General features: G+C 42.2%; 1 protein-coding gene across 2 annotated transcripts in view; it reads right to left on the reverse strand.

Annotated features, from left to right (window-relative positions):
• Nucleotides 1–15871, reverse strand: part of ACP3 (acid phosphatase 3) — a 47116-nt gene that overhangs the window by 17080 nt on the left and 14165 nt on the right. For both annotated transcript variants that reach the window (XM_080806923.1, XM_080806924.1), the window contains exons 5-8: nt 12336–12434; nt 8290–8382; nt 6351–6483; nt 1778–1860 (exon numbers count right to left, since the gene is read on the reverse strand). In XM_080806923.1, the coding sequence (XP_080663049.1) occupies nt 1778–1860; nt 6351–6483; nt 8290–8382; nt 12336–12434 (408 nt within the window). The remainder of the gene's footprint in view (nt 1–1777; nt 1861–6350; nt 6484–8289; nt 8383–12335; nt 12435–15871) is intronic.

Genomic DNA, 15871 nt, shown 5'->3' on the forward strand with positions numbered 1-15871 from the left:
ACAAACAGGCCCAGATAAATTAAGTAACTTGCTTAATGTCATATAACCCCAAAATGAAAGAAAGTAAATTTGAGTCTGGTGTTCAGGTTTTGTACCATGCTTTTCCCCAGTGGAACATCTCTGTTCTAGCTTGTTTCATTAAATTTTAAAACATTTTGGAACATATTAATGCTAGATTATATTTCTTCTACAGATTAGAATAATCTGATTTTAAAGTTGGGGAAGAGGGATGCCTGGGTGGCTTGTTGTTTAAGTGTCTGCCTTTAGCTCAGGTCATGATCCCAGGGTCCTGGGATTGAATCCCATGTCAGGCTCCCTGCCCAGTGGGGAGTCTGCTTCTCCCTTGGCCTCTCCCCCTGCTTGTGCTCTCTCTCTCAAATAAATGAATAAAAAAGGTCTTAAAAAAGTAAAGCTGGGGAAGAATATATAAGGTTATAAATGTTAGAGAGGTCAAAATGTAAGGAAATAGAGAGTATAGCTCAAAAGTAATTGTTAATTGTTTATCCCAGAGTGGCTGGAGGGCACAGGGGGCTGGTTTTCAGTCTCAGTTTTGCCACTAATTAACTTGATAATCTTTGAAAGTCCTCAGCATCTGTATCTACAAAATGGGCATAACATTTGGGTGCCTGAACTATATGGCAGTGTACATACATTAAAAAGGGCTTAGAACTGATTTCCTGGACAAAGAACTGATTATGGAATTATAACTTGCAAGAAGTCACACCAATTAGAACGGGAAACCGGATGAGAAACTAAAGAAACTGGCAGAATGGACTGGTTTCAGGAAGTCCCTCTCCAGGAAGGACTATATTCTGTTCCATCCATGAGTTTTTGTCTTACACCACTCAGAACCTTTGATGATAAACAGACTTCCCTGTATCAGGAGTCACTTTTTCCATCTTCCTGCAGAATGAAAATGTGGCTTTCTCCAGCCAAATCACATCTGAGAAATCCTCTGTCATAAAGAAGTGGGTGGGAAGCCGAGTTCCCATACTGTGTGTCCTGATTCCCTGCTCATTGCAGACTCCATGGACAGCCATTTCAGTGCTCAATGCACCCCTTGAATCCTGCCCCGCCCCCGGCAACTCCCTGAACAGTGCCTCTTTCCCTGGCTCCTGCTTCTAAGACTGAAGTCTTCTTTCTGCATCCAATGTAGCTCTAACTTCACGCTGCAGCTCTCTTCCTCCCTTCTCTCTTCTAGTCCCTTTGCCTCTTGGAGTTTCTATTTGGACGTCCCCTGGCATTTCAAACCCAGCTATCTAAATTACTACATCCTCCCGGCCCAAGAGCACCTCCATTAATGGCTCCACCCTCCTTCCAGTCCTGGAGGCTTGAAACACAGCCTTCACCTGTGGTTTTCCCTCCACATCCTTACTCCCCACCCACACCCATTCATCACCGCATCCCGTTCCTGCTCTGCTTTTAGTTTGGAACAGAAGTGATGCTTCCCTTCTCCATGCCACCAAGGCACTTGCTTACGCTGTAGTATAGACTGCTTTGTAGGGTGTTTATGTATTCTTGTCAGTCCTAGATCGTAAACTCCTCAAGGGCCAGAATTATGTATCGAATTTTAAAATTAAAATTAAAAAAAAAATTTAAAATGCCAACCACGCAGGTGGTTATATAGACACATATTTAGGAGAGCTGAAGAATCAATATCTAAAATGTCTACCATCTACTGGGCAAGAGGGAGGTGACAATGAAGAAAATGAGGCTCCCTCCTTAAAGAGATCACTGCCTGAATGGATGGCTGTTGAGTGGAGGTGAAAACACTTACCGCGGAATACATGACAAGTTTTCTGTGGTTCGATGGCTGAGTTGCACTCTTCATGTGCTTGAGGATCTCACGGACCAGGACACCTTCAAAAAGACAGACCAACAAAGGAGCTGAACCAAACATGGGCTTAAACATTTTGTTAATTCCTACTTCACGATTCTCCCTGCCATGAGTCTCAGGACTTAAGAGAGGAAAAGAAAGAACTCTGGTTGAGCACCTACTATGTGCTTTATGTTATTGTACTGAATTCTGACTTCTGTTCCCCATTTATAGTGAGAAAGCTGAGGCCCAGCCACATACAGTGACTCATATACAGGCTGGGCAAGGAGAGTTGGATTGGCACACAAGGACCTTACTATCCCCGATTTTGTCAAAACTTGAGTAAGGAGGTTGAGGAACTTGGAAGGAATTACAAATGGCATTTTTCAGACAGTTGCTAGCTGGAGCTTTTCTCTAGGGCAGCCCTGAAATGACAGCCTGGCATTTACTTTGTAGACAATCTGTCTACTTTGTCTTCATCCCTCTTGCACAACTCTGTGCACCTGGCATCCCTCTTTGACTACTCTGAGGTAGTCAAACCTGTGGGAGGCCATGGGAGAAAGCAGCTCTCTGGATGTCTGTACAGGTCATGGAATATTTTCTGTGGACCATTTCTCCAGGTGACCCCAGGGATTACTATTAGAGGGCAGCCAGCATCTTCCATCTGAGGGCTCCCTAGAAGAGAGCTCTCGCCCTCATATTTGTTGTTCCTCACCAGGAACACTATTCTGAGTCTCCATCCTCTTGGCACACGCTGAAGGCTGAGGGGTATCTTGGGGTGCTAGGTCCTGGCTTGAGGACATGGTGCCCCAGGGATTTCCACAACCATCACCGGAAGACTCCTTATATCTCTGGTGTTTTTTAAAGATTTACTAATTTATTTGAGAGAGAGAGAGAGAGAGAGAGAGAACACAGGAAGGAGGGGCAGAGGAAGAGGGAGAGAGAGAGAGTCTGAAACAGACTCCACGCTGAACGTGGAGCCAGATGTGGGGCTCAATCCCATGACCCAGAGATCAAGAGCCAAAACCAAGAGCTGTACCACCCCTCCCCCCCCGGGTGGTTTCTTTACTACATGTGTACTCTCCTGGCTCTAGAATGACGAGTTTGTTTCTGTAAAGAGCAGGGCGTTGATGTTAACAGACTGTCATTCCATACTCTGTGGTCCACTCAGCCAACACACTGAGCAGCTACCACAGGTCAGATGCTATGCTAGGTGAATCAGACGCCTGCCCTCAAAAAGCTCATAAAATAGTACAAAGAGACTATTTATTCATCCGTCTACCAAGAGGCACCATAAAGGGCTAATTAGGAAGGGAGGCAGTCTCTCTCTGTAGATTCTGGATACCCCCGACTAGGAATGGAAGAAGCTGGAAGCCACATCTCCAACAAGTCTCTATCACTCTGCTTCAGAGAAGGTGGCTTTCTCAGCATCCTTTAGGGACAATACCATCATGTATCAGCAACCTGACTTCGGCAGGTGCCTCTGCAGCAGCCTTCGGTATCGATGATGGGATATGATACAAGCTCTCGGTTCTGGGGTGATGGTCCATCTCGCCCCAGAAGAACCTGGGGGTAACCACCACAGTTTCCCCCAGGCTCTGGCATGCCAATGATTGTGTTCATGGGAAGGGACACTGAGATTCAGAGACATTCAGCAACTTGTTCAAGATTCCACACCATGTACACAGAGGGGCTGAACTTCTCTGAACCCAGCATCTCTTAATCCTTAGGCTACCCTGTAGCGCAGGCTAGCTTCTGAGTTCCCTGTTGCATCATCTGGTGACTGCTACACTCGACAAAGTATCACCGACTGGAAGACACAAACTTCCCTTCCCATACTCTTGAGCTACAGTAGGGGCTGGCACCTTTCTGTAAAGGACCACACAGTCAACGTTTTAGGTTCTGGGACCCTACGGTTGGCCATAACTGTTCCCTTTCAGGCGGAAGTCCCAAAACAGCCATAGCACTACCTAATGAGTATGGCTGAGTTTCAGTCACATTTTACTTATAAAAAATAGGCAGAGGCTGGATTTGGCTTCAGGCTCTAGCTTACACCAACCTGCAGCATAGAGCGAGATGTTTGTCTGAATACAGATATGACCAGTCATATATCCAAAATTCCTAAACGAATCTTAGGAATTTTTGTGGGGTGTGTGTGTGTGTGTGTGTGTGTGTGTAGAAGGAGGTGGGTGGAGGAGTACAGAGTACCAAATTATGGCATCCCTAAAACCAACCGATGGAACAAAAGTTTCGGCAAAGATCGGAAGATGCCAGTCAAAGTCCTGATGTTCCTGTGTGACTGTGTCACCCAGACAATACATGTTTTCTCTGTAGGATTGTGTTTAGCCGCCACATCATCCAACAAGCACGCAGCTGACAAATCTCCCTTGCCTAGCCAGATCCACACAATAGGCTGAACTCGGGTTTTGGCAGGAATCACTCAGGAAAGGATTTCCTGGCCAGTCAGTAGCCTGGACTTCTCCAGAGAACAGGACAGGTGTGTTCACACCAATACCAGCCTTTGAAGTCCGAAACCAAAAGAACACCTGAGGGAAGGACTCTTAACAGACAGGATCTAGTTCAATGCACTCGCCAGAGGGGAAACCCGGATCGAGCCGGGAAGTGCCCTCCCTGAAATGCCATGTCTAGTAGTCAAAGGAAAACAAGAAGAAACGTGAACAAACTGTGAGGAAAACCCCCAGTTTTTCTCCCTATACAGACACCTGAATCTATTATTAGACTGTTCTCGGTTTCTGTCTGGCTTCCCTGCCCATGTCTCCAGCATTTCTTGCACGGAGAGAAGTGCTTCTGAACTTTCGTGTTTCGTGAGGTGCGTAGGGATTTCAGGAGAAGGCAGATTCTGATCCAGCCGGTCTGGGGTGGGCCTGAGATTCTGCATTTCCAACCAGAGGCTTGCTGATGTGGTTGCCGCTGCTACTCCCTGGACTGCATGTCGAGTAGTGAGGGGCTGAACACCTCAGCCCACTGGGGCTAGTTGGGGGAACTCAAGCAAGAGCCCTGACTCCACCACTGATGTGACTTGGGATTGGGTCCCACCCCTGGTACTGGGGGTTCAGGAGTAAGACCCGGTGTATATGTAGCCAATGGGGCCCAACGTCCACCCTTTGCCTCCTTCCTTGTTTGCGCATCAGACGGGGCTGCTGCCTGGGCCAGGTCCCTACACACAGCCCTGACTGAACATCTGCCCAGTCGGTCCAACAGCCAGGATGCCTTGACTCTAAGTCTTCTCCTGGGGCCCTGCTGAACTGGATGTGGCCCCACAGTGTCTGGCGATGGTTGGAGTCTTGATGGGACTGCTCTGTTTTTCCCAAACTGTCTAGAGTCTATGACTTGGAACACCTCCTGTGGCTTAGAATTTCTTCACTGTTAACTTGCCATAACGGACCTCCTCTTGCTCTCCCTCCTCACTTTTAAGGTCTACGTTAACACCTACATCTGACGCCCCCTTTGGTGTCTTGGCCTGCCACCCAACTGACCTCAGAGGCATCAGCATCTCTTGCTGTCCTGGCTCTACCTTCTTTCTTCCACCCAGCTATCCTGATTATAAAGGCTTGGCAGCCTTTTGCCTGGGTCTACTTTCATTCTGATAGGATGTCCTATGCTAGGAAAGGCCAAATACAGCTGAAAGGAGGCATCACTGAGAAGTAAATGCCTTTCAACACCAATGGAAAAAATTAAGCTGTGTCATTAATTTGTCAATTGCAATATGTATTAATCTATGTAACATAATTAGTCTGGAAAATAGGTTTTATTAACTTTAGCAATGGCTACCACCAAGGACCTCAGGAAAACAGGCCCCTTTTTTTTTTTAAAATTTTTATTTTTTATTTTTTATTTTTTTTTATTAAATTTTTTATTTATTTTCAGCGTAACAGTATTCATTGTTTTTTCACCACACCCAGTGCTCCATGCAATCTGTGCCCTCCCTAATACCCACCACCTGGTTCCCCCACCCTCCCATCCCGCCCCTTCAAAACCCTCAGGTTGTTTTTCAGAGTCCATAGTCTCTCATGGTTCACCTCCCCTTCCAATTTCCCTCAACTCCCTTAAAACAGGCCCCTTTTTATCATACTTCCCACTTGAAAAATTCATCCTATGGGCCACCAGACGCAATTGCTTTTCATGGGCTTAGATACAAAATCCTTCATTGTTTGATTTGGAAAGGATGAAAGTATCATTTAGCTTTAGGGCAAAGCTTTCCTTTCCAGATGGGAAAACCAAGGCTCAGAGTGGGCAATATTAATGACTATAAAAACACATAGTGTTTATTGACAGTGTATTAAGTACCAGGTACGGTTTGTCCCAAACTTTTTGAATATATACATTTATTTTAATCCTTACTACCTGTGAGGAGGTATCATTATTATCCCCATTTTGCAGAACGGAAACTAGTGCAGGAGTGATAAAGTGACTAGTCCAAGGTCACAAAGCAGATTACTGGTGGGACAGCACTCAGACCCCAATCACTCAACCACAAATCTAGTATAGTCCTTTCACTTTTTTATATACTTACCCCCCTGCAGTCTAGATTTCTCTTTCTGCTTGTGAATTCCATAGATGGACAGGATAGATAATTCTGATAATTCTTTCAACTTAATCATGGTGTCCTCTGTGGCCCATGAGGGTAGAGTGAAATTGTGAATACTCTGTAGCAAAGAAAAAGGGAAGAAAATGTGTATTTTTATTTGTTGACTCTTTTGTCCTCTTGGCCCCGTAAGAACTGCTGGGTCTAGCCTTTCTTATCCAGCCATTTCTCTCGAGGAAAACTTTACTTTGTCGTATGGAGTGGTATTGATTTTCAGAAGGGAAATTCACAGAGACTGATTTGCTCCCTCCTATGAATTCCATAGCTTTTGGCTGAACTCTGGGTCCAAAGGAGGATTCCTATTTTGCAGAGTAAGGCTAAGGTAGGGCAAGAATATTTTTCATAAAGAATATTCCTTTATGAAAGGTTTAGAAATCTATGAACCTGTGGGGAAGGTAACACTGACAGGGTTAGATGATATTTCTGTCAAACCTGAGAGGACAGCTGGGAGAGGCAATATATTTCTGGAGCCTTCAGTACCAGACCCTCTACTCCCATCAGCTTTCAATTTACTGACTCCTGGGGAACGTGAACCATACACACAGTAGGCTTTTGGTGAATATGTATTAAATAGATGAATATGCTGGATAGCAGAGCTGGTGTAGACTTCCTGCCAATATTTATTACTTGCTATGAAAAGTTCATTAAGAATCCCCCAGATTCAAAGGTAGGATTGAGAGAGAGAGAGAGAGAGAGAGAGAGTACTTGAAAGAGATCAAAGTGGAGTGTCTAGTGAGGAAATAAGTGGGAGAGAAGTGAAGAGGAAATCAAGCACCACGGCCACATCACAGAACAGCTCAGATCAACCCGTAGTAAGGAAGAAAAAGAAAATCAAGACTTAAGCCAAAATGTGGGCTCTTGTGTCCACTGAAGAGTCTTTTTTTTTTTTTTTTTTTTTTTTAAGATTTATTTGTTTATTTGGGGTGGGGAGGGGCAGAGGAAGAGGAAGAGAGAGAATCCCAAGCCGGCTCTATACCCAGGACAGAGCCCGACATGGGACTCCGTCTCATGACCCTGAGATCATGACCTGAGCCTAAACCAAGCATCAGATGCTTAACTGACTAGCCACCCAGGCGCCCCTGAAGAGTCTTTTATAAGGCTAATAAACCTTCCTTGAAACAGATGCTAATGATATAGTGAAACTATCAGGAAGGTCATGTGAAGGTCAATAAACTGTTATGGAGGGGGCAAACGGTGTCATTTGTTACTGACATGGAACCATGAAGGTAGTTGCTGGTTCTCGGGCCCTCACGATGATCTCAAGATCACAGGTGGTTATCAGTCCTATGGGTGGTCAGAATTTTGCCCCAGGATTCAGTAAACCTGGTGGGAAAAACAGGATTATGGAGTACTCCTTTAGGCCAGTAGATGGTGCATAGTGAGTGAAAAATACCAAGTAGCCTTGAAAACCCCAATGGTAATTGCTGTAGTATTTCATATGCACGTACAGCAAGGAAGAGATTCCCAACAAACCAATTTCAATAGCCTGGCTTAAAGTTGTCTTGCTTATTTTTATATCCAGAAATCAGGTACTTTTTTTTTTTTCTCTGTCTTATAATAATATTGCTTTTCTCATTAAAATCCGTGACAGGAGCCCAGCATTCCCGAGGGACTGAAAAATAAGTAAATGGCAAGACAAAAGAAAAGCAATTTTGCCTGCAATTTTCTAAAGGGTGAAAACATAAATAATGGAGAGAAAAAGTTAGAGTTTTCAATTTAATACAAAGAAGTCTTGAATTATGTTTCAATGTCAAAGGAAGCATAATATATCTGCCAAAAAGTGTAAGAAAGTGTATTTATCTGTTTCAAAATAGGCATAAGTAAAAAAATCAGACTGCAAGTTAATCTTTGATATTTTTTCTTTTACCTCACAAAATAAAGGGTCGTAGACTTTAGTCCACATTCCAAAAAGGTCCTGGGTATGGTATCCTGTAAATGTCGGCAGGGTTTCTATAAAATCCTGAAACACGCATGGACAGAGAAAACATTTCTGCGTTAGAGTCAGTCAGTCTCAGCATTACTGCTATTTGGCTGGATAATTTTGTTGTGGAGGGTGCCCTGGCTTTGTAGGGTGTTTGGCTGTCTGCCTGGCCTCTTGCCAACCAGATGGTTACCATCATCCCTAGTCCCTCAGCTGTGATAACCGGAAGTGTCTCCAAACATTGTCAGGGTTCCCTGTGGGGCAAATCTGCCCCCACTGAAAACACTGTTCTTCACATAAACGTGCACCAGGAACATCGGCTGTGGTAATATGAACCCAAACAATTTCATGAACACTAATTGAGCATCTCATGATTACATTAAAAGTATGGGTGCATGCTGGCTTACTGCCACATGTTCCTGGGTTGTCCCAGAATCAGGCCAAGTGTACTACCTCAAAATTTGGGGGGAAGTAGGTGAAGTAGAACTCACATAAAAATGACAAGTCAAGGTGAGAAGGAAAAGCATTTCTTAGGCCAGAGCACCTCAGGAATATACCACAGAAACTGGACCCACTATCTGGCTATAAATTTGAAATTTGGGTGGGATGTAAACATTTCTCTAGCTTCTGTATTATTCTTGGATTGTCACGGTCATGAGAGCCACTACTCAGCTATCTGCCTGATGAATTTGGCAGCAATTTCTGGGAATCTTTGTGGGAGGTATTATTTGATGGATAAATTTGTTAAGAAAATATAATTTGCCAATATTAACCCAAACAGATATCCATAAAATAAATATATTAAAGATCTACCCCCCATCCCCAAGCCAAGCCAAATGAAACAAAAACTCCAGGGCCAGATGACTTTGTAAAGAAATTCTATCAAGACTTCCAAGAGCAAATTATTTCAGTGCTTACTTTAACTGTTACAGAGTGTAGAGAAAGGAAAAAAAAAGAAAACTTCCAAAACATTTTTAAGAACTAAGTGACTGACACTGACAAAAAGACTGGCCAGGAAAGAAAACTGTAGTCCAATGGTACTTTGAATATGAATGCAAAAGCTCTGAGTAAAATATTAACAAATAATTCAATATCCGAAGAAAGGGGCTTGAGCCTAGACATGTAAAGATGGCTCATTAGAGCAAATCTAAGAATGTAATTCATCTTAGTAATTGATCCAAGGAGAAAAATAACTTGATCTCACACACACACACACACACACACACACACACGATTTATTTATTTATTTGAGAGAGAGGGAGACCAAACACGGGCACGGTGGGAGGGTGGCGCAGAGGGGGCAGAGGGAAAGGGAGAGAGAAGGAGACTCCCTGCTGAGCATGGAGCCCTTTGTGGGGTTTGATCCCAGGACCTTAGATCATGACCTGAGCTGAAGTCAAGAGTCAGACACTTAACCAACTAAGCTGCCCAGGCATTCCTTGATTATATTTAAACAATGCTAAAAAGATTTTTCAAAAAATTAAACACAAGTACTGGTAAAAACAATCAATAAAATAGGAAGAATGGTTAGTTCCTTAATTTGGTACAAATATCTCTATTTGGTCCTAAAGCCAGCATGCTTAATAGAAAAAGACTTCTAAAATAAAAAAATAAGATGAGGATACTCACAGTCAATGCTCTTATGTCCTACTGTACTCTAAGTACTGGCCAGTGCAAAGACACAAAAGAAATCAGAGGTAGGGGGCACCTGGGTGGCTCAGTTGGTTAAGCCTCTGCCTACAGCTCAGGTCATGATCTCAGGGTCCTGGGATCAAGCCCCACATCGGGCTCTCTGCTCAGCAGGGAGCCTGCTTCCCTTCCTCTCTCTCTGCCTGCCTCTCTGTCTACTTGTGGTCTCTGTCTGTCAAATAAATAAATAAATCTTTAAAAAAAAAAAAAGAAGAAATCAGAGGTAAAAATATTGGAAAAGTAGAGGTAAGTCAAGGTTATTTGTAGATATTATAATCTTAGAACAAACTTAAAGATAAATGTAAAGACCTATGTGAAGAAAACCTTAAAAAATTCTTGAAAAATAAATAGGAAAAGGTACCACGTTCTTAGAAGGGAACACTCAATGTCATAGAGTTGCAAATTCTCCAAGTTAATTTATAAATTCAATATGATCCCAATAAAAACACTAGAAAGTAAGAAAAAAATGTTTTTGGAACTGAGACAAGCTGATTCTAAAATTCACAAAGAAAATAAAAACAGAGCCATGAAAACTCAGAAAAGTTGAGAATGAGGGGTACAAGCCTTTTAGATATTAAAGCAGGTATAAAGTCTTACTAAGTACAACACTGTAGTTTTGGCTAATAAAATGAAACAATAATTGAATAGAATGAAAATTCCAGCAACAGACCATATAAATGGGGGAATTTTAATATATTTAAAGGGAAGAGATGGACTATTCAGTAAATAGTGATCGGGCGATTAGTTAATATGGGTAAACTTAATCAGGATACAAATTTTGTACCTAACCCCAGTATAAATGGATCCACGCAAAAATGAAGATATAGTGGAATTAGAAGAAAACATTACAGACTTCCTTTGAAACCTAGGAATGGGGAAAGCTTCTCTAAATATGACTATAAATATACAAGCCATATATCAATACATCAGCACACTTAAGACTACAACATGGTGAAAACACTATAACCAATACCAACAGGCAGAGAATAGAAACCATGCCATTTATGTCACAGGAAAAAAAATAAAAATACATGGAGAAAGCTTCTAAAATATTTAGAAAACAGAAAATCAATAATCCAGAAGCTAAATAGCCAAGGAATGTGAAGACAACTGAACATTCAAAAGGCATTTAACTAGATAAAGATATCCTAAACTCACTCATCCTAAGAGAAAAAGACTATTGCACAATGCTTTATTAATGGTGATGGTACTGGGCTCCCTTGCCTTGTTGCTGATTTTAGAGGGAAGGCTTCTAGTGGTACCATTGTTTACCTAAAGATTGGCAAATATCCCCGAAGTTGTCTATACACTGTTGGCAAGGCTGTAGAGGAACAGGCAATCCTATGCTTTGTTGATTGGGGCAGATATTAGTATAACTTCTTTGGAGGGCAATTTGATAATATTTCAAATTTCCCCAGAATTTCTACTTCTGGGATATCATTCCACAGATATTCTTGTGAAATTATTTAATGCACAAGATACTCATATAGACTGTAAATGATTAGAAACGACTCAATTGTCCATCAGTATAAACTGGTTAAAAAAGTATGGTACATCCACAAATTCAAATGCAGTTATAAAAAATGAGGAAACTCCTTATGTACAGATAGAGTAAGATTTCTAGGGTATATTGTTAAATGAAAAAAATCCAAGGTGTCCATCTCTGTGAATACAGTATACTCCTTTTGTGTAGCAAAGGGGAAACTACCAGAATATATTCATATTTATTTGTATATGCGTAAAGAAACTGCAAGACTATATAAGAAAATGGTGCCACCAGTTACCTGTGGGGTCATTAAGAGACTTTCCACTGTATTCCTTTTTATATTTTTAGAATTTGTGAACCATGTAAATGTATTAGAGATTTAAAATTTTATTTTTTTTACACAAAGCATTATATCTACCTTTTGCATAGTCTTAAAAAGGGGTATTTTGCAAAGTAGAAACATAAAATAAAAAAGACTATCCTTTGTATGTGAAATCAATGTCCCAGCCCGTCAGCCTCATTAAGGCAGATCATTTTAGACTTGCATTTATTCTGACCCAGCCACGTACTTTCATCTAGTTCCTTCTGGCACATGGGGATAGGATCAGAAAGGGACTGGCTTCTTTACTGGCTTGTGGCCCCACGCAGGGAAGGGGACCAGAGAGTGATGACTGACACTCATTAGATGTTTTAACCCACTGCTATAACTGGCCGCTGGCAGACACATTCCTCCCACACTTGTTAGAACCTGGGGCTTCATCCTTTGTCTTGGCCCTCCTCACCTCCCTGTACCCCACCAAATGACATGTTTTCTAACCTTATAAGGATGCAACCTCTCCCGGAATTCTGTCGATTTGAGAGTCTCCTCCTTAAGTTCTTTAAAACGAGGGCAGTCCCGGAAAGGCAGGTATAGCAACTGAGGACAAAAGAAAGATCATGAATTCTTTATTAGTCAGAAGAACTTTGCTAAAGAAACTGCAGCCATATTTTAAGCCTCATTAGGTACAAAGTGACCTGAATAAAAGATTCAAATGTGTTTTGAGCTGAATGGAAATACTAAAATTGAGGAAAAAGAGATAAATGATCTGAGGTCTTAAATAGTAGGATATGCACCCAGAACCAAAAAGCTTTTTTTTTTTTTTTCTTTCATGAACTTGCCTAAATAGGATTGTTTTGTTGGTAAATACTCACACTTTCTGGTTTTCCATGTTGATATAACTATTATCTCGCTTCCTACTGGACCTCTTACATTTCTAGCACAAGATACACACGTGTGTGCCAAGGCATCCTGCAACATCCCCCCCCCCACAAGTATAGAGAAATGAATAAGAGGCTCTGGAAAGAATCTTAAGAGACTGATTAACCCCTCATTAACTTAAGTTCCGGTCAAACTAAAGGCATATGCTAAACATATAGAAAAATGCATTTTAAAACCCATTATGAGGACAAAGGGATGAGCTTAAGTTTGACAATCTTCTCTAGTCTTGACTATGATCTATAGGTTGGTGGCCCTCAGCTTGTTTTGTTGCTCTGACTTTTCATTCGTGGCTGGACCTGTATTTCCAGCCCTTAGTGGACACCACTACTCAGATGTTACTCTCTTTCCTCAAGTTTAACACGTACAAAACTGAAGTCAACTTCATTTTTAACCATTTCACCTTTGTAATCTTCTTTGGCTGATGGTAAAATTTATCATCCTGATTCATAGATTCAGTTTCGCTTGTTTACTTTCAAAATACATCCAAAATAGACTCCACTTCATCAAATTCATTGTTCCCTCCCAGTCCAAACCATCATAAACTGTGTTTTGACTGATGCCGGAGCCTTGTATTTGGTCAGTGGGCATCCATCCACTCTTTCCATTTTACAGTTCATTCTCCATACCCACAGCTACCCTAATCCTTTTCATTTTATTTTTATAAACACCAATCTTTCTAAAGCATTAATTAGATCATGCCATTCTGTAGTTTATAACCTTCACTGGCTTTCATCTTACTTGGAATAAAATCCAAACTAAGCTAACTCTAGAGATCACTGCGCTGCTTTCCTGCTACTGTCCTCTTATTTTTCTCCAGCAACACTTGGGCCTCGTTGCGGTCCCTGAACCCACAGGCTTAGGGAACTGTTCCCTGCCTGAGACCTTGTCTCCCAGACACTCCCACCAGGCTCTTCTAACTCAGCCCCAGCCATGATCACATCACCTTGCTTTACTTCCTTTGGGGAACTCATCGCCATTTCATATTATTACTATTTTTTACTTTATCATCCATTTCTTATAAAATATCAACTCAAGGACAGCCAGGATCTTGTCTGTCTTGTCCATTGCTGTGTTGTCAATGCCCAGAACAGAGCCTGGCCTATTTGTAGCTGCTCAGAGAACTTTTTAAAAATAAGCTTCTTCCTGGGGCATCTGGGTGGCTCAGTCAGCTAAGCGTTTGACTTCAGCTCAGGTCGTGATCTTGGGGTCCTGGGATCTTGGGGTACCGTATCTGGCTCTATGCTCAGCGGGGTGTCTGATTCTCCTCTCCCTCTGCCCCTCCCCCATGCTCATGTGCTCAGGCTCTCTCTCTCAAATAAATAAAATCTGAATAAATAAATAAATAAATAAATAAATAAAAATAAGTTGCTTCCTGATTCAGTGTCATTTGCCTCACTTTGCTTTCCTTCCTCTCAGTATTTACCATCTAATTTCAGACCTTCATTTCCTCATTCCTCAATGGCTTCCACATTTATTCTGTGAGGCTCCAGTGTCCTTCCCTTCCAAACTGTGGTCAGACAGATGCCTTGGAGCACCGCTCATCATGTGTGCACAGTACAGAAGAACGAATGTGCATGGGTTCTTTTTATGTCTGCTGCTTTGCAGTTCAATCTCCCTGCATTGCCTTCTGATTTTCCCACAGAAGGAACGGTACTGCGGAGGGAAAAGGCACAGGACTCTTCATTTAAAGGTCTAGGTTTTAGTGAATTACTCAACCTTCCTAGACTTTCATTTTCTCAACCCGAATATTGAAAGAGGCTGAAAATAAGTGGGATTAAACACCTAAATATCTGAACAGCATTTTGCAATTCACAAAAGCTCTTCCATTTCTTAACTGGGTTTTCACGAATCGTCCTGAAGTATTCAGGTTCTCCTGTCTGTGCCCAACAGAGTCAGACATTTTCATTCCTTCTAAATAAGAACTCTGGACACAGAAGGGCAAGCCCTCTGTATAGTCACCCACTGCCATGCTTTGAGGGTTTTCTTCCTCTCCTTTCCTTCCCCTCCGAGGTCTGGTTCAAGCTCTCACTCTCGCAGTGAAGACCCGAATGTTTGTTCTGTGGAAGCGCCGTGGGGGCGTTGTTCTGTGAGTTCCTTTAGCAGATGCAGCTTGTCCTTGCTTCATTGCTCACCACTTTGTATTGTGGTCTACGTGTGTCAACCATGCAAATCTGTTTTCATCGAATGGATGATAAATGAGGGGAGAAACCTGGCCTCATATTTCTCTACAGCACTTAGCACAGCTCTGGGAATAACTGTGTGTTGACTGATGGATGTTTGTCTGGTTTCTTGGTTGATGTCAGAACAGTTTTTGTCTTAGTGAGGACATAGCTGGAAGCCAAGAGTGGATAATCTTGCTTCTCCTTCCTCACTCTCCTTTTTCTCTTTTCCTTTTTTTTTTCCCCAAGATTTTATTTATTTATTTGACAGAGAGAGAGAAAAGCACACAAGCAGGACGCAGAGGGAGAAGCAGCTCCCGTTGAGCAGGGAGCCTGACACAGGACGCGATCCCAGAACCCCGAGATCACGACCTGACCCAAAGGAAGACACTTAACCAACTGAGCCACCCAGACACCCCTCTCTTTTCCTCTTCTAATAGCTCCTATAATCTCTTTACTACATAATTTAATTACTATCTTTCAGGATTAAGTGTTAAACATCTGCCTTGGTCTACGCTGGCTAAATTTGGTGCTGCTGTCTAGTGTATGTCTAGGCAGAAAAGGCAAAAGTGATTTTTTTTTTTTCCTTTTGGAAGAAAATATTCACAAACTCCTAAAAATACAGATCATCATAATACTTCTCTCTTGATTCTGTGAAGGAAAGAGGTACAAATGAATAATCCTGCTTTTCAGGAAACATCAGAAAAAGTGGTTGGAGCAGATTTACCTAGAGTGAGGTTGACGGGGTCAGGCTATTTTCTACAAAGTATTTGGGAAAGATTCTTATGTCATCAGATGCAACAGTTAAGTCAAATGTCTAGGAATACTGGCAGGGCAAAGAGGATGGAAGCCTACCCCGGGGGCTCCTGGGCAACAGTCCAAGTGCAGAAGTCATGCTAAGCCTCAGTTACCGAGAGAGGACATGGTCATGCTGAC

This window comes from Martes martes (assembly GCF_963455335.1).
Source record: "Martes martes genome assembly, chromosome: 1".
NCBI lineage: Eukaryota > Metazoa > Chordata > Mammalia > Carnivora > Mustelidae > Martes > Martes martes.